We start from the raw sequence: 23,261 nt of genomic DNA on the forward strand, positions 1-23,261 counted from the left end.
TAAGGGTGGGGCGATGTTGGAGCCCAAATCCCCCCCCCCCCCAAAAAAAACATCGCTTAGTTACTGAACCTGATCAATTACATTTTTGTGTGTGAACATGCCACTGTACTCCAACACTAAATAGTGTCGTTATCATTCTATTTTAAGTGAAACAACTTTAAAGCGAGTCATATAGGGAGGGGGGGATGTATCTGTGAATGAAGTAGAGTTCACACATTACTTGGGGAAAACTGATAAATCTACTGAATAAGATATCCTTTATTCGTCCCACACTGGGGAAATTTACAATGTACACTGGGATAAGTGAGAGAAGCTTATCTGATACAGTGATTTGCATTAAAACATTGATAGTAAGAATATTTGGCAGAGAATGACACCTTATATATATTCTCAGAGAATGAAATTATATATGTATAAATATATATTTATACATATATATAGGAAAATGAGGCCAGATGAGGACATACTTATTTATTTCTAATATTCATTGCAAAGAATAAAAGGTGACACAGCTTGAAACAGATAATATAGAATTTATTCTGAACAAGTAGGAAAATACATAGGTTGGTGAAAAGGAAACAAGCAGAACCTGTAGTCAACGAAAAAAAAAAGTACAAAACTAGTCCAAGAGAATTGAGAGGACGGCTAAGTGTACAACAGAAAACATTGTTTACCATTCAATTCCTTTTTCAAATAATATGTGTTGACTTGAAAAGAGCTGCCTTGATTTCTTGTCTGGGTTAATGGACATTCTACAACATTGTGCAAGTGTTTTATAGTCGGTTATTAATTTTTATTTTATTTTTTTTTTTTGCTGGTATTTCATGAATGGTAAACAATAGTTGGTCCAGTGCATGAACACAGTGACAGATCAATAAAATGTACTCAGCTGACTACAGATAGACAATCCTGATCTTTGAACAACTAGCACGAGGTCAGCAAGGGAAGGAGATGAGCAAATATACAGGTGAAATCAATATATCAGCTAACAACGGTGAGCGCAGTGTTAAAGGATTAAAGAAGCTACATTAGTCTCCACATAAAATGCCTTTAAAAAGTGTTTGAATGTTGAGTATTATTGCCATTTTTCTGAAAGGGATGCAATTAATTATAACAAAGTAATATAGTCAGTTCATTTCACATAACTTGGATTGGTGGGTGGGGGTATGATCTGTTACTACGAGCAGCTTTGGTGTGCACTGCAACAACAACAAAAAGATGCAGCTTGGGGGGAATAGATCAGTCTATGCCCAAAGGAGCACAAAAAAACATCACAAAGCACAACACGATCGTACGGGTTTTGCTCTGCGATTCGGCCCTCGGAGGCGGCAGTCTCCCTTCGCGAGGGTTGCGTGCGAAATCAAGCAATGGGACATTATGAAATGGGGAAGAAAAAAAAAAGAGGGAGAAATGATCACAGGAGCAGTCTGGCGACCAGCGGCACATCATAGACTCGGCAGCTACGAGGTCAGCTCTGCTGCCCTCACCTTCAGGCACTAGCACTCTCCAGCTAGTGCCAGACAAAATATATGCAATAAATCTGAAAGGTAACAAAACCACAAATTAAAAAAAAAAAAAGTCACACTTCCTGATGCCAAAGCGCCTCGTCCTTCATTCCGGAACATTCAACACCTGTGCACATAATCTACAGAGGATTTGGTTTATGGCAGGATCGGCGCGTACGATGGGAAAGTACTAAAAAGTAGCAAACAATACAGTCGTAGAATTCAGTATTTATACATCAACACAATTCAATATTTTAGAAAGGAAACATGAGATACATCTTTTATTCACACTTTACAAAAAAAAGCTAGCCTTTTCATCTACTACAACACTAATGCCATTCAGGAAAAGGAAGTAAAAAAAAAAGTGGACACTGTTGGTTTTCAGTTAAAAACAGGATGCAAAGAAACAGCACAAGAAGGACCTCTGAGGACTAACTTGATACTTCCTATTTCTTTGCTTCCATCGCTTTAAAAGTGGTGAAATGTCAGTGATGGGGAGGGGGGAAGTTGTCTACTAAGTGCTCGTCTTCCCGTGGCATCAAAAGCCTGGCCTCTGCCAATATTTTGGGGCGGGGAGGAACCAAATGAGAAATGTGTGTGTGTCGGGGGGGGGGGGTCCACAGATGGCACAGTAGCTGCAGCAACTGGATGCGTGTGTGTGTGTGACAATGATACAAAGTGGTTGTTCAAGAGGGATTTAAAATGAGAGCTCAACTAAGTAGCAGAGCTGTATAAATGTACAATTGATGACTTAATAAGACACCTAATCCTAAAGAGCAAAGGTGTGTGTTTGGTGGTGGGGGGACACAAATACCTGATTATTGGCGATGGGGGTCAAAAACAAAAAAGGAATATACACAACAGCAAGAACATCGTCAAGGCTCGTAAAAAAGGAGAACCAACTTTAACAAAACACAAACGGACATAAAATCTTCACAAATGTCTCAACAGTATTTAAAAATAAAAGCAGAAAAGGTTGTTCAGGCTTCTGTCGAATGTTTGGTAGTGCAAGACAACAACTGCTACGATGAGGCACATTGTTTGCTCGGACATGGGGGATTCTTACTGGGCGTCACACAGGAGTGTGTGTGTATGTTGATGCGAGGGTGGGCTGGTCTACGTACAAATTGCCACTAACAAACAAACCAAATCAACATCAGTAATGAGGGGGGCTTAAAAACAAGATGCGCTACACAATGGTTCATCTCAAAAGGAGTGCAAAGTTGTGACAAACGCGCCATGAACAACCTCTTCTTCTGCTTATGTTGTTTGTACAAGCTGGTTATCAGTTTCACCGCAACATGAACGTGATAAAAATTTAGTCATAGTTTACATACAATCTCTCAAATGGGATTATAATTTACTCTTGGTACAAAAAACACACCAGAAAACAGGTCTTTTGTGGTTCATATACAATCATGTAAAGACTGAATCTACGCTTTTGATTCTGTACAAACACTCGTTTGGAGGGAAAAAAAAGAACTGAATACACCGATATCATGCGAGGTTGTGTATGTGGGATTTAAGGAGCGGGAATGTGTCACTACTGGCCGTCAAGACAGTGCTACAAGTCTGTGTGTGTGTGTTGAGCTGGACATTGAGAGGAATGCTGGTCGTACCACCCAGGACTCGCTCCCTCGTGACCACAAGCCCCAAATGGCCCTTACCCAAAATTAAGTGCAGGCTGAGAGTGCTTCATAGCAGTAAGACGAGACTAACAACAACACCCAAAACAGTCTGAAATTAGGTTGGTGGCTGTTTCTCAAAGCGTCCCTCCAGGCTGTGTGAAGTGGTGCAGCACCGTTGGGTGGCTCTGTGGGTGTCGGAGCCATTGCACCTGTGGGACCGGAGACTGGGCCGGGCCGGGGTCGGAGGTGTAGCACCACGGGAGGCCGCGGGCACTCAATAGGGCCCCAAGCACCACTGAATGACAGTGGGAAAAGCTTCCGTCTCGACTCCTGACTACCGGCCCTCTTCCGGCCCGATGCATGTGTAAAGAGTGACACGTCTGCCATCTTTGCTGGTTTCAGGTTTATACAGAACAGGCAGACACACGCGCACACGCAGCATCAGCTCGGAAGCTTCTCCGCTAAACGTGGCCCTCCCACTCGCGTCGAAAAACGCGGGATGAGCTAGCATCCTGTGTAGCGTGACAAGACGTCAATGAGTATGGATGGGTGGGAATAGGGAGTCCAAAAGACAAATTACGATACACAAAGTGTACTGAAGTGAGCAGTTAAAAAAAGACAGAGAGAAAAAAAGAAAAATATAGAATATCTATCACATCATAGGAAATCCCTGTTGGCCAGACCTCACTGTACGAATATTTTACAGGTTGTGTTTTTTCCTTTTTTGCCTTCCTCCTCCGGGCGGCAGAGGGAAGAGCTGTCGTGGGAGGGGACGTGGGCAGACAGGTAGAGAGCCCCCACTCTCCCGCCTGGTGGAGTGGCAGGGACTCACTACCTGCGTGCAGGCAGATGGAGGCCATTGACCTGCGGGGGCAAGTTGGGCAGAAGCAACTCCAACTGGGTGAAGAGACTGAAGTGGTCGGAGGGGATGTGAGGGTGCGGGCAGCCGCTGACATTGTTCTCTACCAGCCAGTGAGGATCCAGGGGCCCCAGGATGCCCAGGACGTTCAGGTGAGGCTTGGAGTAGAAAATGTAGTCGATGACACCCTGAAAGGAGACAAACGTTTTTTTCAGTTAATACTCTAATTACATATTGTTGTCCCATCTACGTGCTCAGCACATGTTTGGGTTGACTATAAGTCGAGTCCAAGTCAATTCATCGATAACATCATTGATACGTGTCAGGTTAAATCAGTCTAGTATAGGGCCGTTCACACGGCACACATTTGCTCCGGTGCTGCACCAAGATATTTTGTTGCGGGATATTTTGCACCGCAGCAAATTGTGTGGAGCGTTCACACGTACAAAGCCGCTGAGTGGGGCAGCCCCGACATCGGGGCTGCCCCACTTGCGTTCATACGGCAGTTTCTGAAGCGTAGCAAAACGACAGAAAACAAACGAGCTGTCGTGTTGGTTCTTTTTAAAACATACTCTATATACACAACACAATTGTGCAATGGGCAATGATAATCGAAAACAGAGTGGAACCTTGAATAACATTGTCCCTGAATGTTTCAGATTTGTCAATGTCTGTGCTAAATCCCAATGCCAAGCCGCACGGAGCAAAGTACCCGTAGAAAATGTGTGTGTCTGCGACGCACACAACACCAGCCCTGCCACCGGAGGAGCGGTGCGGGCTCTTGGAAGCTCTGTAAAGGCCCGGACGGGGGGTGTTGAGCTATTCCCGCCTCCCGCGACGGAAACCACAGAACACAAACAGAGAATATCCAATCGTGTGCATGCAGCGTGCATCAACAACATACACATATACAATCATCTGTATTGATGAATTTATAATTGATTGCACTCCATTCATCCTCATTGGATGTTTAAGATTAAGCTGTAATTCATGAATAATGAAATCTCTTTTTTGTTGTTTTATTTGAGTAGGCCCACCCCTAATAATAATGGTAGCTGATAATATTTTTTGGGTGTGTGTGAAAATGACTGCGTTTGGAGGAAGCTTCTTTGGAAAGATTAAAAAGCCAAATGATTAGACAGATTGCGGACGTTGTATCGGTCTGTCGTGATAAAGGAGGAGCTGATCCAAAGGGCGAAGCACTCAATTTACCAGTCGATCTACGGTCCAACCCTCGTCTATGGTCACGAGCTATGAGTCGTGACCGAAAGAACGAGATCACTCATACAAGCGGCCTAAATGAGTTTTCTCCGTAGGGTGTCCGGGCTTTCGCTTAGAGATAAGGTGAAAAGCTCGGTCATCTGGGAGGGGTTCAGAGTGGAGCCGCTTCTCCTCCACATCGAGAGGAGCCAGATGAGGTGGCTTGGGCATCTGATTCGGATGCCTCCTGAACGCCTCCCTGGTGAAACCCCGGGGACGACCCAGGACACGCTGGAGAGACTATGTCACCCAGCTGGCTTGGGAAGCCTCGGGATCCGCCAGGAAGAGCTCGAAGAAGTGGCTGGGGAGAGGGAAGTCTGGGGTTCCCTCCTAAAGCCGCGACCCGGCCCCGGATAAGCGGTAAAAGATGGATGGATGGATGGATGGATAAGACAGAAGAAAAGCCAATAAATTCCAAAAAGTTGCACACACATACCATGTGGTTTAATGAAAGCAATTTAGTAATTTTAAGGAAGACAAAATGAATGCTACTTGGAAATGTTAAATCAATCAAATAAAGATATCAAGAGAGGGTATAGAGCAGTGGTTCCCAAACTTTTTCCTGTGAGGGCCACATAACTTTTCGCTTCTCTGATGGGGGGGGGGGGGGGGGGGGGGGGGGGTCCAGTTTGTAACAGCAAAAGTGTGACTGCAAGAGTACGTAGACGTAAAAATGTATTGTTTCCCAGAAACCCACACAAAATCAAATAACTTTTTTTTGATGCACTCGCGGTATTAAAGACGTCTTTCTTCTCGGGACACACCACCTCCGCGACAGCATTCATGCATTTCTTGACAAACTCTAATAGTCAATCATGAAAATAGTTCATAACTAAGGAATATTTTATTGCACAAGCCAAATTTTATGATAAAATACAAACACATAGAAGAAAAATAAATCAAAAGACTCTGGTATTGTTCAGGGGGGCCGGACCAAATGTGGAGGCGGGCCGGATCCGGTAAATAAAATCTAATTCCTTGGTGTTAAAAACTGATAAGAGACCTCAAACCAATAGGGTCTTTCTGACATATCAAGATGAATGATAGCGGTTAAATCACCGTACCATATTTTACGCACTATAAATGAATGGCTTATTTTAAAAGGCGCATAAAAAAGAGGCTATAATAGTGGCTGTGGTTGCACTATACATCGACCAGATGGAGCTACGCTAAAGGGAATACAATAGATTCACAATCTCATATTCTACTGTACCTTGATTTTAAATATCCAATAAACCGTCTCAGTAAAGCAAGATTTGCATTGGTGACAACCAAAACAAATTTCACAAATAGACTGGACATGAATAATATACATTGGGTGTCGTCATCTCGAAATACCCTAAGACAGGCTCGGCTGATTGAGGACAAGCTTAGGGCTCCCGCTCAATATGACAACTCCATCCAGCGAAATGGAGAGTCACCTTTTTCATGATTTATTTTTATTTATTTCTATGCCGGTCTGTCAAATCATTATTTACCGTATTTTCACGACTATTCGACGCACCGCACGAATGGCCGCAGTTTTACAGTGGTAAAACATACGCCAGCTTAAACATACGGCATGCATGCGCACACTCTAACACGTTAGCTTGAAGCATACGGTAGCATCCCCAAGACATACAGATAAACTAAAAACACGTTTTTAAAAAGGCAACGAAAGCAGAACTGAGTTCGGGTGTATTTTATTTAGCCATCGTACAATGTTCTCACGTTTTTCGATCAATCATCACCCAGAAATCCATCAAAGTCCTCTTCCTCTGTATCAGAAGCAGAGGACTGCACATCTCAGTTGTCACTGAATGCATCACATGCTAGTGTGAGTTGCTACGCATTGCCGAGCGGAAAGAAGGAGTAGCAACAGCAAAGTCAACATTTCTCTCGTGTGAAGCTTTCCCACATTTGAAAGTAAAGAACAGAGCGAAACATGGTGGCAGCGCGTGTGTGTGTAGAAAGAATTGAACAATTGTGCAAGTACCGTAATCCATCAAAAACGCCGCGTTCCCTCTCGTTGTTGCGTATTGTGGCGTAACTCGCCCAGCGCTGCCTCTCACTCTTTGTAAAGTTGTGTTTGCCACCGATCATCCATTGTTCCCATGCCGTTTGCAACTTTACTTTGAACGCCCGGTTGATGCCGATGTCCAGCGGTTGGAGTTCTTTAGTCAAGCCTCTGGGAATTACGGCAAGCGCAGAGTTCATTTGCTTGACTTGGTTTTTCACCGCTGCTGTGAGATGGGCACGCATGCCAAAAGCATAACCGGTGGCTTTAAGTTTGAAATGAGCTTCGTAGGCGTGTCTTTTTGTCGAATTTATTTTCAGGGGTTCTTAGAAACCAAAACCGGAGTTGTTTTGCAACAATGCACATTGCCACACTCTATACAAGTGTTGGTACTGGCTTGAGGTGTCCCTTTAGCGTCCAATACACGCCCACCCTTCACCATTGGCGGACTAGCTTGCCTGTCCTCTCTCTCCCTCTCCATATATGTATATATACACGCCCACCCTTCCCTGATTGGCCGACTTCTTTCCCGCATGCCTGGCCACAGTCACTTCCGCCGTTTCTCTATATAAACAGCGTGTCGGCTGTCAGTCAGATTTTGGAACTCAGCGCATATAAAGGACGCTCCGCACCATAAGGCGTCCTGTCCATTTGAGAAAATTTAAGACTTTTAATGGCGCCTTATAGTCATGAAAATACGGTAACTTGAAACTGGTCCATGGCGCAAAAAACGATGGCTAGCCACTGACCTCGACTTTCTGTAGAAAATCTGCTTACCTTGAAGTCAAACGTGTAGTTGGTGTAAGGCATCAGGCCGTTCTCGTAAGCGCTTTTTAGCTTGAAGCCGTGGGTGATCCTGCCGTTGGACGTGCTGCTCTTGCCATTGCAGTTGAATTTGGTCAGGCTGTCACTGTAGCGAAGCTCCTTGAAGTCCTTGTGGGTGCAGTCCACTCCACCCGTACTTAAGTACTCGACCACACCTGCATTGGGAGGCAGAAACCCTCTTAAGAAATGAGCAAAGTCCAAAGGTCTCAACAACTTTGTGAAGACAGATTTTAAGTTACATCTTACAAGTGAAAGCGTAGCACCATTAGAGTAACTCATACTAGTCGTTTCAAAATTGAGGTGGCAATTTTATTATGGTCAACAGGTATCACCGTGAATATTTATTTTTCTTCTGTTCGGATTAATGTAAAATTTTCCTTGGGGTCCCTCAAATGGTGCATTTGTTTTTGTTTATTGTTATATTGTCTTTGATGGTTTCTCTTTTACTGGTGTAGCTGTGAATATTCTGGCTGTGTTGCCCTCAAGGGATGAATCAAGTATTTGTCTATATATTGCTATCGCTGGCAGAATGCGTGCCCAATTAGTCTTGAAAGTGATCATGATGCACTCTCTTTGTCCTCCATTTAATTTGGATTTGCACAACAAGCCAATCCAACCATTCCAAGCACAAACACGTTACATACCAGAGTCGGGCAAAGAGTTGAGGTCAGCACAGAGCACCAGTGGAATGCCATTGGTTTCACCGGAGACCGAGGACAACTTGAGGCTGCGTGTAGCCTTGTCCACAATGTTCTTTACTTCCGACAGGAACATCATGGTCTGAACCAGCTTGACGTCAGAGTATTCCGGGTCCCAGTGCATGTGGGCGTTGGCTACCAGCAGCAGCTGCTTCTCCATGCCGTGGAGTGACTTTCCAGCTGAATAAATAGTGATCCAGAAGTAAGACAAAATCTCAAATAAGTACACAAGTACTGTATATGGAGGTAGCATCTACGCACAGGACACTTCCATCATCTCTTTGCGGACTTCAAGCAATACAGCAACCCCGATATTGTCCTTCGTCATCACGCGGTTCAACATTGCTTCTGAGCCCTCCGAGTTAGCCATTGCCAGCTGGTTAAACTCCACTGTGTGCTTCTGCACAGCACTGAACCTGGACACGAAGAGATGCAGGGGAACAGGGTGAGGATTAATCAGTAGTGTGTGTCAAGTAGGGCTGCCACAAATGATTTTGCTAGTTTACTAGCCACCTATAGCAGATCCGACAAATCGGATCATATGTAAATCACAGCATATCGTACCATCTAACAACTGTTCCCATTGTATATATCCATCATCAGACAATTAACATGATAGTATATTCAACGTTCAGATTTTACTAGCATTCCTGACATGTCTCTACATAAGAGGCTCTTAACCTGGGTTCGATCGAATTCTAGGGGTTCGACGGCTGCAGATGATTACATTACATTGCTTGTCCAATCAGTGCTGTGGGAAATTTAGTTCGCTCAGTAGTCATGTGTGACTGTCGTGAAAGTACAAACTGGGAGTCGCGGCTTGGAATTGAAGCGGATTTACATGGGACAGGAGAGCCAATCTCTCTTTTTCGTTAATGGAAGCTACAGCTTCTTGTTGCTTCAAGTTTAGCTTGTAGCAGACATGTGCACATTGCAGCATGACGTCTTTGATCCATTTGTGAAAAGGACACTTTGATTCGCTCCTCTTTAATCTGTAACTGCTTCAGACAACAAAGTGTATGCAGGAAAGTGGTTAAGATTGCACGATTGTCTGTGTCTCATGTGATGTTTTGTATTATTTTGTCATTTTTTTAACTTGCTTTTGATGGTGGCGCGGACACCCGCAGCAGCTCCTCTTGTTTTATGAGGGAAGAAATTTCATCTGTGCCGTTTGTTACACATACAGCACATTTGACAAAGTTGTATCCAATCCAATCCATATTTCAAACTTCAATCATCAAGGCTTTTTTAATGTACATAATGTAATGCAGAAGGGAAAACTGTACTTAAAAAATTAAAAACAAATTGTTTTTTTAGCTCTTTACTCTAACCTTTATTCAAAAAATCTTGCTTTGCTGCACTAGTATGGTATAATTTAAAACCACTGAGATTAGAAGGAACGCCTTTTTAGCACTATAACAGCACATTGTAACGAACAGAGTTATGCGTTTATTATGTGCTCCAGTTCAGGTGTTGTGGAAAAAAAAATCAAGTTCTGTTCCTCTTAAGATCTCCCGTTTTCCAGATGCTCAATGCAGCACTCTGTTTGCGAGTTTGGGAACGAGAGTCTACGCGATTTGTTTTGGTTGTTAACAAATGCGAGTTAACTAATGTCACCTAGAACGCGAGACAATCGGTTAACATGAAATCGTGTAACAATGGTGCATCAAACACACACACACAGTCCTTATTTTGGTTTTGTGCCTTTGACTATTACGTTGAACAAGTGACTGAAAACGCATCAGCAGCTCCAGCTCTCCTTTCCCACATGAAGGGGTTTTACAGAACCCAACCAAGTTGCTCCATTTTGTTTTTCACTTCACTCAGGCAGCAACTTCAAATTTTGTCTCGCATCAGAAAACCACAATAATTCCAAAAACTCATGTTTGAGTGAAATGTTTGGAAAAAATAACCACATTAAGGCATTTACAATGCTCAATTCTTTCAAAAATAATAGTTTGAAAACTTAACATACTTTTCTGTTTTGTAGAAAATTGCACATCCATCGACATGTTTGCGGTCCGACTCTGACATGGTCCGAGCTCGCGACTTTGGACTGAAGAACCCGTCATAACCCTGCTCCTTCAGCTCAGGCAAGAAAAAATTGTAGTACTGCTCCGTTTCCACTTCCTATGTTTCACAAGGAGAAACATGAGTCAGAGTGGGCAACATGGTGAACAGGTGATGACAGATACGTTGTTAAACATTTAAATAACAGAGCAAAAGATGCAGTATGACAGAAGGGATGATAATACACATCACCTGCAAACTGATGATGTCCGCACTGCACCCCATAATCTCTTGCATGATGGACTTCTTCCTGTACTCCCAGTTCAGAGCCCAAGAGGGGCAGTAGCCGTACAGCTGCCTTGTGGCGTATTTATCACATAACACGTTGTAGCACATGACAGAAAACAGTGCTGCAAGAGGGGGGAAGCACAGAAAACATCTTAGATCCTCTAATACAGTTTTAAGTAAGTAGGAACCAGGGTTGCTCAAGACATTGACTGATGTTTTGGTTGTCAACAAATACGAGTTTACTAATGCCACCATAGCACGGGTGACAATAGGTTTGTTTTTGGGGATAAAAATTGAAACTACTGGAAAGTATGAGGCAGGACTGCAATTTCATTGAGGAATCCTGTCGTTCAAATGAACGAATAGCCTGTAGAGCAAAATAATTTTTCGGTCCAATAGCAAAAGGGTTGTTCAATTTTCTCCGTCCACTGCGGTTTCTACTGTGTGTGAATCAAAACTTTGCTGACAAATTCAAAGGCTGTAAATGGCAGAGTCAATATCAAAGCCCAAAATGGAAAGCTAAAGGGAAAAACATGCTAACCACTACGGCGCCATGCTGCCTTGATGGAGACCGCGTTGCAAAATGCTCGTTCTCAGGGCATTGAGTCGATCACAATTGGACTGTTCAGGTTGTCTTAGACCTTTTGACTCTCTTTCAATAAGGCTTCTTGCAACAAGACTTGGTTGAGACTGCACCAGTCTGGTCCAAATTAGCCAGGGTTTCTCTGTACTATTCTCTAAGTCATTTTTATTACTAACAATGGTCTGCTTTGCTTCTACCTGAGGGCAAGGGAAGATGTGAATCATAACTTTCATTCAAGGAATCTAGAAAATGTTGGAACACCTCACCACGGTGTAAAATTACAACTAGTATTTCAGTGGGTAGCATGCTTAGTTGATGTTTATGCTGTTCCAAACAAGCCAGCCCTCTGTCGATAAATAAACGTAAATACACACGAGCTGTGTTGGCTGATTTTTAACCACAGAAAATTGGCAAAGCGTACTCGTATTCCTCCTGTTGACTCACCTGATGGCCGGGCTCGGTCTGGTTCCTGGAGAGAGATCCACGACCGAGCCGGGGGCTGCTCTGTTGGTACTGAAAAAGAGTAAAATCATGATTACAGGTACATTTTATGCACAATTTACCCTCACATCATAAATTGGCAATTCAGACAGAAATGTCTCCAATATGGAGAGAAGGGGTATGCAGAAAGACTACTTACTGCGCTTGATAGCCCCTGCCAGATTGTCTAACAAGTAGTTGAGCAGTCTTCGCGTGCCATCAGGTTCCTGATAGAGGCTCATAATTTCTTGTGCTAGTGGGTTTCCTATAGTGGGCAAAGCAAAGTGGAGAATTTATTTTTTTTCCCCAAAGGATCCGTTGACTGCGCCTGATGTTGCGACTGACCTTTTAACCCCAGTGTTTGTAACTGAAACAGTTTTCCCAATTCAAACGGCAGAACCCGCAACTGGTTGTTATTTAAAAGCAGTTCCCTAGGATGGAAGAGTAAAGAAAAGTAGTATTTGATCAACAGGAACATACACTTTTCTCCTTCTCTCTCCAATTTACATGAAAAGTAAAACGAGACTGAATTTTAACAACAATAAAGCCAATTTCCGCAGGGGGATTGTATGAAATCGAACAGAATTTTAAATATATATGTAGCGAATTTAGTGCATTCTGTCTAAATGCAGCGACAATGGAGAAAACCAAAGGCGGCTCACCTGAGAGACACCATGTTGCCGAGCTCTGCTGGCAGGCTCCTGATCTTGTTCGATGAAAGATCCAGGTACACCAAATTGTGAAGTTTGGCAATGTCTGGCGGGATGCGTGACAATGAGTTGTCACTGAGGTGCAGGGCAGTGAGGTGGGTGAGTGACCACAGGGCTGTGCTCAGACTTCTCACTCGACCTTAAAACCATATGGGAAAAAGTCAACCATTTTGACACTGAAGCCAAGTTGCGATTTTGGAGTACAATAGTCGCGACGTCACCATCTCTGTGGAATTTTCTGGATCAACCCCCCCCCAAAAAAAAACCTGGAAAAAACCCATATAATTTGCACTTAAAACTCCTCTAAAATCCCCTATAACAGACACACTCATGAGACAATTGCCTCCTGAACTACATGACCGATGCCTACACTGCTCTTCATGAATAATCTTTAATTTGTAGATTTTTTTTTAAGGGTAAGTGGCGCAGTTTGAAGCACCAAAATAATTTTAAGAAGGCCTCTTGGAGCTCACTTATGAATTTCGACCTATATAAGATTACTTGTCGATGTTTTGGGCTGAAAATTGTCAGCCAATCAAAGAAGATAAGCAGACAAAATTGAACTTTTGATTGTAGCTGTGTACATCGTTACAACAACACTTAAGTTGATTAAAAATTAAGTCTTTCTGAGAGAGCAATTCTGACACTGTTCAGGTTTCAGTCCGTTGAAACCTACATCAAATGTTAATATCCAAGATGTCTTTTCTGAAGGAGTTTTCAGCTCTGGGTTGAACAAAGAAAAAAAGTGCTGTTGCAACCAGACAAAACTGGTCTGCAATTGAACGTGCAGACTTGCACGTTCAATTGCTCTGTCCTGGGGTTTAGTTTAAAAATAATAATAATAATGTGAGTTGCCTCAAGTACCAAAGGGATCCACTCAGTTTCTCCAACTCAGTAATGTATGTTTGTCTCTTCCAAAGCACAAAGCCCCCTTAACGACACAAAATTAGACGTTACATTTACCGTATGCTCACTGTCCCTAATGCTGTGGGTAGCCCAACAGCTCCTACTTATAGAAAGAAAGACAAAAAATATACGACTGATTGTCTTTGCCTTTCTTGTGGCGGTTATAAAAATGCCAATGGTTGCGTGGTCTTACAGTTCTGACCAATGTACAAGCATCAACACATTAGCTTAGTTACCTACGACGATCGGTCGACGCAGAACTCCAGCGTTGGCATGCATGAATTTACTTGGATACTACTCCTCGCGCCGTTCAAGGAAGTCTCAACAATGTCTTCAGTCATTTTGTGAACAATGCCACCATTTTGCATGGAGATGGCTCGATTTCGTTGGATCAGCCTTTCTCCATAAAACAGCATCTCTGTGGCAGCTATCGTGCCTAAATTTGAGTGTACCATATACTCAACATGGCAACGTTATATATTCACCCTTTGCGTTATACTTTCCTTAATGCAAATGAGATTTTTTTTTACCATTTTTGATAATTTCCTAAGATACTGTTCTCACGGTTAAGAAAGATGCGCTTTGAAGGCTACCTTACAATTTAAGGCAAATATTGCGCCAAGTAAAATTAACCGTGACACAGCAAATTGCAGAGTTGCACCTAAAAGCTTTATAAGTCTGTGCATAATGAGTTTCAGCCTGATCCATCCAGAGGTTTTTGAGAAATAAGCTTACGAGACCCAAGTCCCTTGGCGAGTGCCTGTTACCATGGCAACCAAGGCTGACATTGTTTATATTGTTCTCATGATATAATGGTTTATATATATATATATATATATATATATATATATATATATATTCTGACAAAGGTTTAATAGCTTAGTAAGATTAGTTTTTACCTTGGGGAAAAACAGTCCATCCCTTAAAAAAAATGAAAAAATTTCATTCAGTGTATGCTAATTAAGGCCTTGAGCATTTTCTTAAGAAATAATTTAAATTTAAAAAACATTTAATTCAACATGGCCCAATACATTGTGTTTTGTTTAATAGGTTTAGCAGAGATACATTGAGAAATAATGGTGTTATATTGTTTTACTGAATTTGAAGGCGTTTTTGGGAACAAGATTTTCCATAGGCAATAAAACAGGTGTTTCCCCATTCTTTTTTGGGGGGTGTGATGGGGGGACAAAAGTAGTCCCCAAAAAAAGTCCCATCACCCCCACATACAGAAAAATCTCAATTTCTCCAGAATGCTTCATCCAATTTCCAAAATTCTTGCTTTGTTTTACTCAGCTGTCGAAGTGGCCTTTCCAACCATGCATTTGCATTTTGACAGATATTCATTATTTGGTGAAATCCTGTGACATTGCTAATAATTGTGCAGAGCCAATACAGAGCTGCAGTAAGGTAATGTAAGGGTTTGCATGTACTTTGGCTTTCTTGCCGCGTATCCTCAAAAGTTGTCAACCCAATGAGCAACCAACAGTTGTTCATAGATTTAGATATGACATGTTGAGTTACAACTTTGACAACACTGACATGAAGCAAAACAGACCACAAGTCTTTACCTTCCGGTGTTGCTTTTGTAGATGCTGTCAAAACTCTCAACAGCAGGCTGAAGGCCACCCAGGGTGAATAGCAAAACACTATTTTTTTATCAGTCAAATTGCAGCTGCACCACCCACACTGTTGACGAAGGAGTTAAGCACCGCAACATAATAACAGAAGCACATATACAGCTCTGGCCATATATGTATAGTCATTAGTTGAATGCGAATTGGGAGGTTTTTGTTAAATCTGACCGTTTTATATACTCATTCTCATTAAAAAAAGCAAAAGAATGTGTCTAAAGTGACACGGAAATGCACAAAACACAATGTCACATGGTGCAGTGTTTACAGTAGTAAATATGGTGCCACACGCAGGCTCTAATCTTTTTGCTGTATTTGTAACTTCCCAGGTCCTCGTTCCTTCTGCTGACATGTTAACAGCTTCCACCAGAAATCACATCAAGGACACGGGGAGGCGGACAGCGGAGCGAGGCGAGGCGAGAGGAAAAACAAATGTTTGCAGAAAAGAGACAATGGTCTCTCTCATTTATGTCATTTACCTGATGCTTCAAAACTATAGACGTGGCGGCATTGACTCATGTCAGAGATCAACCATCTTCATGGTTCAATCATTAACATCTCAACACATGTTCATTGTGTGCTTTATGTTTCAAGCGGAATTCAATTAAAATCAAATATGAGCAGGACCTGGCAGCACAGTGCTTGACTGGTTAGCCTTTGACCCTCATAGCGCAGACGTGCAGGGTTCGATTCCAGCTCTGGCCTTCTTGTGTTGAGTTTGCATGTTCTTCCCATGCCTGCTTGGGTTTTTTCCGGGTAATCCGGTTTCCTCCCACATTCCAAAACCATGCATGGCAGGTTAACGGAACACTCTAAGCTATCCCTAGGTGTGATTGTGAGCGTGAATGGTTGTTCGTCTCTGTGTGCCCTGCGATTGGCTGGCAACCAGTTCAGGGTGTGCGCCGCCTCCTGCCTGAAGGTAGCTAGGATAGGCTCCAGCATGCCTTGTGAGGATAAACAGAGTAGAAAATTGATCGATGATTAAGAGTTATTCTTCAAAACTTTGCAAATGCAAAGATGACAGTAAGTGGTCCATCCAAAGCACATCTCTACCCACAGACTTTCGGTAACTCGTAAATATTTATTAACTGTCAACATACTGCTTGAGTATTAAGGGGGGAAAAAATGCAGGTGCAGAATCATCAAAAAATATATTTTTTTTTTTAACATGGCCAAATGCATGCAAGAAAATATCAGCGGAATTACTACAAAATTTAAAATTCGCGGTTGGTTCGGTGTAGCAACCATGAACCAGTGAAAGTCATTTTGGTGTCGAATACAGGCCCAGACAGAACAGACACTGAGCTAATTATATTTATTCAAACTACAAGCCGCGAGAGTGGCTGCCTTTCCAGCTACTCCTATTTTTTTGTTGTTCTACTTCTTCCTTTAATAACTTTGCTGCTGTGAATCTGGAATTTCTCCATTGCGAGACTAATAAAGGTTTTCTTAATCTTAATAATCAAGGAATAACAGATAAACAGGGGACCAACTATTCCAGTATTTTTCAACACGTAGGGAGCAGCAGCAGTTAGCGAATCGACATGTGTTTCGAGACAAGCCACGTTTCCGACAGGAGCCAATACGACGAAAGCTCTCTTTCATTTGGATTTACTTTTACTGGAGATGCAACAGCACCGACTACAGTGTGCTTGGTATGTGGTGAAAAGCCCTCCAACAGCGTTACAATGGTCCCAAGTAAGCTTAAACGCCATCTCCAAACAAAACACCCTTCACTTCGAAACAACAATGTGGAGTGTTTTGTTCAGAGGCGTGCACACAGAAAAACAAGCAACGCGCATAAGAAAAACCGCAAAGGTAAACAAGAGAGCCTTAAAAGGAAGTTATGTAAATTTCCCCAGTGTGGGAGTGGCTAAATCAAAAATGTGGCAGAGCAATTAATATTGCCGCCTGCAAAGCCGTTGTAAATGAGATGTTCGGACCCGAAGCCAAAGAAAAGCCAAAGAAATAGCCTGACTGCTGTAAAAACTAAAAACAGAAAGAATGAGAGGTGTGGAAGAAGAGCTTTGTGACTTTCATCGATTTCTCCCAGGGTATCATATCTGTGTTCATCCAAACCATTTATCACACTGAGTGACAATAGATCAACTCAACTCAACTGTATTTATAGAACACTTTGAAACAGCCATTGCTGTATACAAAATGCTGTACATGGAGCAACTAACATACAACAGAGAAACAGAGATACAATTGATATCAGCATGTATTGTAGATATGAAAGATTATAAAATATTGGATTGATGTTGATTTGATTCCTATTCAAGGTGTTATAACATAGCGTTCTTTTTCAATGTAAAAAATGCTTATAGTAACAATACAACACTTAATTGTTAAAATGAGCTTTTTTCACATTTTCAGCAAGTGGTGGGACGCAGGATTTTTTCAATGAAAGAAATGTGCCTTGGCTGGAAAAAGATTGAAAAACACTGAACTATTCAATATAAAGTGCAGAAAAACACCTACGATTTTAACATCCAGTATTATAATTTCATTCATTGTTTCGGCATTGTTTTTCTCAATTCCTGTTTCAGGCAAGCCGTTTCATTTCAATACATGCCTCGTTAATGTATTTAAATAACCCAAAATAATACTGCCTGGTAAATTAAACAAAAACCAACACCCGGTGGGTTGGTCTCCATTGGCCCAATCTTAAAGATTCAAAAAAAGAAAACAGCCAAGGACTCTTGATAAATACGCACCACTTATTTCCAGCTCAGCCCAGTATGACTTCTTCCCATTGGCTGCCTCCTCGCTGGTCATTATCGTGTACATCCGCCTGGGATCCGGCGGGTCATATTTTTCCTTGGGCATTCCTGTAACACTAGAGGGGCAGAGAGCGAGCGAGCGAGAGGAATCAATGCCATTAGGAGAGGCTGGAAAAATGCTAAAGTTGTGTCATAATGACTCACAAACAAAAAGTTATTTACATGGGAAAAAAAGATCAATAAATGACTTTCTGAAATCACACACACCACAACCCATTTGGGATCTAAGATGGGGACACCCTGCTTTTAAGGTTAGCAGAGATGAACACCATTAGAAGACGTGTGCAAGTATCAAATGGAGACTTAACAATAGCATGTGTCTGAAAAATAACGGAGCGTAATGAGAATGTCAACAAGTCTTGATAAACATGAGTATGAGATGAGATTTCGCCAAGCACCAAAGATTACTGTCATACTTACAACAACGCCATAGTCTGGAAATGTAGTGTTTATAGTCGCTATCTTGTTCAAGGCTCTAGTTTGGCGATTTGTCCCCTTCATTGACGATCGCTGATTAGCCTAGCTTAACCTAAATAGGTTTTGTTGGCTACCAAACTGCATAACACACACGCCACACAGCTAACGTTGACGCGGACGCATTTCTTCGCAGACCGAAGGGGAGTCACTAAGTGGGTCAGAACACGCATGTATTGTGCTTGCCATCGTTCCATCAATCTTATCAAAGACGCCGGACGTGAAATTTATGAATATATACATCACATTTATTTACATAACATCCTTGCACTGCTTAGCGATCAACACTAGGCCAAGAAACATCGTAGCAACAAGCTACTGCTAAGTAGCCGATATTACAGAAGGCACCAAAACGTGTGAATTTTACTAAAGTACGCAGGCATACAAAACATCACAATAGTGCGTCTGCGAGTCCTTCCGAGCTATTTTAGCGTCCGGGCTTGTTAGCTGGATAGCTAGCTACAAGCTAACAGATCCAATTATTCGAGGCTGACTTGCCATTCTAATAGGTCTCGCTACGGAAAAGGGGGAAAAAACAACGATACGTTTTGGATATCCAACTCGGTCTAAAAGGGCTACGAGAGGAACCTGGGGTCGGCTGGATGGAAAGAAATGCGTTTTATACCTGCAAGAGCATACCAAATGGCGAGGACGAATGCGTGCTCTCTTTTGTTTTCTAGCCACTTCTCAGTCGTTTCCGCTGCTGCTGTATTATGGCGACGGTGGGGATTTTTTTCCCTCTACTGATAACGGCGAGAGCTACGATTGGTCCGCGTCTAACGGGCTCCAACAGCTGTTGAATCAAAATAAAACCCTCAGCTTAGTGAACATTATAAAGTTGGCGTCTGGTCCTTGTCTTGAGTATTGATTGGTAGCTTTCATACACTGATATGATGCTGCACTCACATATGGTTGCAAGATGAGTCGCTGTAAAGGGAAAATGAAATGTCTGACAAATTTGACACACCACACAGAATAGCGACGTTAACAATCCTGCCAAATGTGAATGAATAACAACGAAAACAAAAATCGTGGGCTATATAAAATAACACTCCAAAAGTGTAAAAAAATAAAATAAAATAGAGCCCTGCTCCCAGCAGTCGGACACTGTGTGCGACATTTTTTTTAAAACGTTCTCTACAAGAGCTCTACTTCATATTTTTGCACCTCCAATAGCAGAGAGACTGGCAGAGTGATTGCTGAGTGCTGTTGTCAAGGTGCAGCATACTTTTCGTCTCAGTGGGAAAGGTCTCCCTGTGACTTGATGGTAGGCTGTTATGTCAGCACTTTCAAATATGGGCACGGTTGCACCAGGGCACCATCAACTTTCACACTGCGCAAGTAGAGTGCGGAAAATCTTTTCCTTGTCACTCAGATACGTTCCTGCACAAACATTTGTACTGTATTGTCTGAAGAGTGATCCACAGCCACTTTGCTCCACACAACAACCCCAAGTAAAAAGCAGTGTTTAGAATTGTGAAGAATGAATAGATACATGACTTGAATTAATGGGCCATCGATCGCACTATGCAAAATGATGTCGGTTGTCTGTATCAACTGCTCACTCCGATAGGCTGTTATTTAGCAAATCAAGATATGTACATGACATGGACATAATCTATGAAATAGTAGACAAAAAGCAAAGCAATGGCAATTAAAATGGCCTTATCTCGTGAATTAAACTCATCAAAACGTTGCTGTTCACTTTGACTTGATCCTGCTCGTATCATGAGTGTGTTGAGCAAGGTTCTGGATATGTGTAAATTAAGGCTGGGTGATAATTCTATATCATTATGTAGAGCAATAGACACATGGACAATATCAAGAGAAAATACATTCGATAAAACATTCGATAGAAAAAAATCAAGAGTACTCTGTGCTCTATGGTTTTGCAGCTAATTATTTTTGATCAGGATCAATCCTTTAGCTCCCACATACATCAACTTCAACAAGTATCAAGGACAGTTTTTTTTTCACTTGAGAAATGTTCTGAAAACTGGTCATTTCCTGCCTCTTGCTGATGTTGTAAAACAAGTTCACGCTTGTGTGACCTCACTTTGGATTATTGCAACTCTTTGCAGACAAGTTGCACAAGCAAGTCTGTAAAGACATAGAGATCATTAAAAACACAGTGGTATAGCTGCTAAACTGAGCCAAGAGGAGAGTTTATATTTGTCCCTTCCTGCACTTGTTTCCCATAGAAATTCTCCCCCTTTCAAACAAAGCAGGACATGACAAGTTAGCACCAAAATCCCTGACCCCCCCCCCCCACTGTTTAATGCATAATATAGATCAAATATAAGACTGACATGGTTCAAGTTTGACAAAAACTGTTGTTATTACTCACTTAAACTCAAATTTGCATGGGAATAAATAAAGATCGTTGCTATCTGTGGCACACAGAACTTTCCAATAACTCCTCGTACCAATATCGACACTGTGCGAAACAAGAGCAGGCCAGGAGAATGGTGACAGTTGCCATATTTCATTAGTATTTGTTACCAACTCTTATTGTATATTATTGTGACCCAAACTAGCAAAAGCATTAGCCACAGATTACACACACACACACACACACACACACACACACACACACACACACACACACACACGCACACACGCACACACACACTCACGCACACACACGTACACACGCATGTACTCCAACTAGATCTCGTTCACACACGCACACACACTTTTAAGATACAGTGTATGTAGTAGATCAGTGGTAGAGACCGACATTAATATACACTTGCATATAGGCATAAGTGTTCACGTACAGTGACTTAAACACTCCTGGATGTGCTCAAATACTGTACTCATTAAACATTTAACAAAATTCTCCTAAATCTACAGAAACACGAAAAAAGTAGGATGAGCGGGGCATCTGGTTAGGATGCCTTGAGGACACATCGTCCATGTACCGGTAGTTTGTTACAATAACCTGTTTTTCGGTCACTATCCCGTTACTGTACAAGAGTCAGACCCATGACCTGCGACTCAGACGAAGCTTTCTGACACCGGGCAGCACATTTCTATAGAATACCTTGAGATTTCATTTTACCCTGCACAGATTCAAGAAACACCGTGCCCGATGTAGCACAGCAGACCCATAACATAAGCGCTTCCTCCATCTGCCACAGTTTAGGACAATGTTTTTTTTTCGGGATGCTTCATTTTCGCTTCTATGAACACAAAAGCTGATGTGCCTTGCTATCAAGTTCCAGTTTTGTCTCGTCTGTCCCAGGACATTTTCACAGATGCTTTGCAGCTTGGCAAATTCCAGTCTCGCTATTTGTCAATTGTCTTCATCAGTGGAGTCCTTCTTGATCATCTCCCATGAAGTCCACTTTGGCTCAAACAAGGATGGATGCTGCGTTCTGTACATTGCCTTAGAGTTTACCCATCATTTATTTGGAGGTTGTTCTGGGTTCTTTTGTTACCATTCATATCATCGGTATATCATTTTACTCGACTAAGCCGGTGTTGGGAGCAACACGATACAAAAGTAACATGTTACTCGGTGACATTTTGTCACGTCCCGTGTTTGCCAGCAGGGGGCAGGCTTTTCCTGCCTACCGCCGACACACCTGTCACCCATTAAGGACTGATTACACAGGCTTTATCTTTGTGCTCGGGCAGTTGACTTACTGCCGGAGCGCCGATTCAACGATCGGGCTCGGTCTGACAGCTGTCAACGAGGACCTCATGCTGCCCCCAGCCGACCGGAACATTCCCCATCCTCGCCCTCCAAAAACTGTGAGTCCCGACCCCGCGCAGAGTCCCCCACGCCTCGGCGAACTGACTCCCGGCCGGGACACACCGGGAGACTGGAACTCGAGGGGGAGATATTTGAGGGGCCCCGGTCGCGGCGGGTTAGGGCTCTGATAGACTCGGGGGCTGATGGTTGTTTTATGGATACCGACTTCGCCGCTGACCTGGGCTGTTATGTCGAGAAGTTGGCCGATAAAAAGCGGGTTTGTGATCTCGATGGACGCCTCCTGGGGGTCGTGACGCAAAGAACAGAACCACTAAAACTAAAATTATCCGGTAACCATGTTGAGCATCTACGGTTCTATTTAATGCAGTGTCGTAACGCTCCGGTTATTCTCGGCTTGCCCTGGCTCAGGACTCACAACCCCGTAATTTCCTGGGAGCGTCCGGCAATAGAGAGTTGGAGCCGGAACTGTTATGAACGTTGTTTGGGATCAGCCGTAGGGCAGCACGAACGTGCCGGTGACGACATCCCCGAAACTATCTGCCTTGACGGAGTGCCAGACTGCTATCATGACTTGCGTCAAGTGTTCAGCAAGGATCGCGCACGCTCTTTGCCCCCGCACCGACCCTACGATTGCGCCATAGACCTGCGGGCGGGCGCTCCGTTGCCAACCTCACGGCTGTATCAGGTGTCTAAACCCGAGCGCGAGGCACTGACGGAATACATCAACAGCTCGCTCGCTGCAGGTCTAATTAGACCATCGCGATCGCCGTTAGGTGCGGGGTTTTTCTTTGTTGGAAAGAAGGACAAATCCCTGCGACCGTGTGTGGATTATCGGGGTCTGAACGACATCACGGTAAAAAATAAGTATCCGCTACCATTGCTAGACTCCGCCTTCGCCCCT

General features: G+C 42.9%; 1 protein-coding gene across 2 annotated transcripts; it reads right to left on the bottom strand.

Moving 5' to 3' along the window:
* Nucleotides 1-513: 513 nt before the first annotated feature.
* On the bottom strand, nt 514-19,439 carry cnot6a (CCR4-NOT transcription complex, subunit 6a). Of its 2 annotated transcripts, none has more exons than XM_052080766.1 (12): nt 19,265-19,439; nt 18,100-18,221; nt 12,795-12,981; nt 12,478-12,563; nt 12,293-12,397; nt 12,097-12,165; nt 11,034-11,191; nt 10,747-10,901; nt 9,033-9,187; nt 8,718-8,951; nt 8,026-8,228; nt 514-4,180 (listed from the first exon to the last, which is right to left on the bottom strand). In XM_052080766.1, exons 2-12 carry the CDS (start codon nt 18,209-18,211, stop codon nt 3,965-3,967), a joined length of 1,680 nt encoding a protein of 559 aa, XP_051936726.1. In that variant the 5' UTR covers nt 18,212-18,221; nt 19,265-19,439; the 3' UTR covers nt 514-3,964. The 2 variants fall into 2 exon arrangements, with proteins under 2 accessions (XP_051936726.1, XP_051936734.1); XM_052080774.1 differs by having other exon boundaries at nt 19,279-19,424.
* Between the last annotated feature and the right edge of the window lie 3,822 nt (nt 19,440-23,261).

The sequence above is a fragment of the Hippocampus zosterae genome, chromosome 1 (assembly GCF_025434085.1).
Source record: "Hippocampus zosterae strain Florida chromosome 1, ASM2543408v3, whole genome shotgun sequence".
NCBI lineage: Eukaryota > Metazoa > Chordata > Actinopteri > Syngnathiformes > Syngnathidae > Hippocampus > Hippocampus zosterae.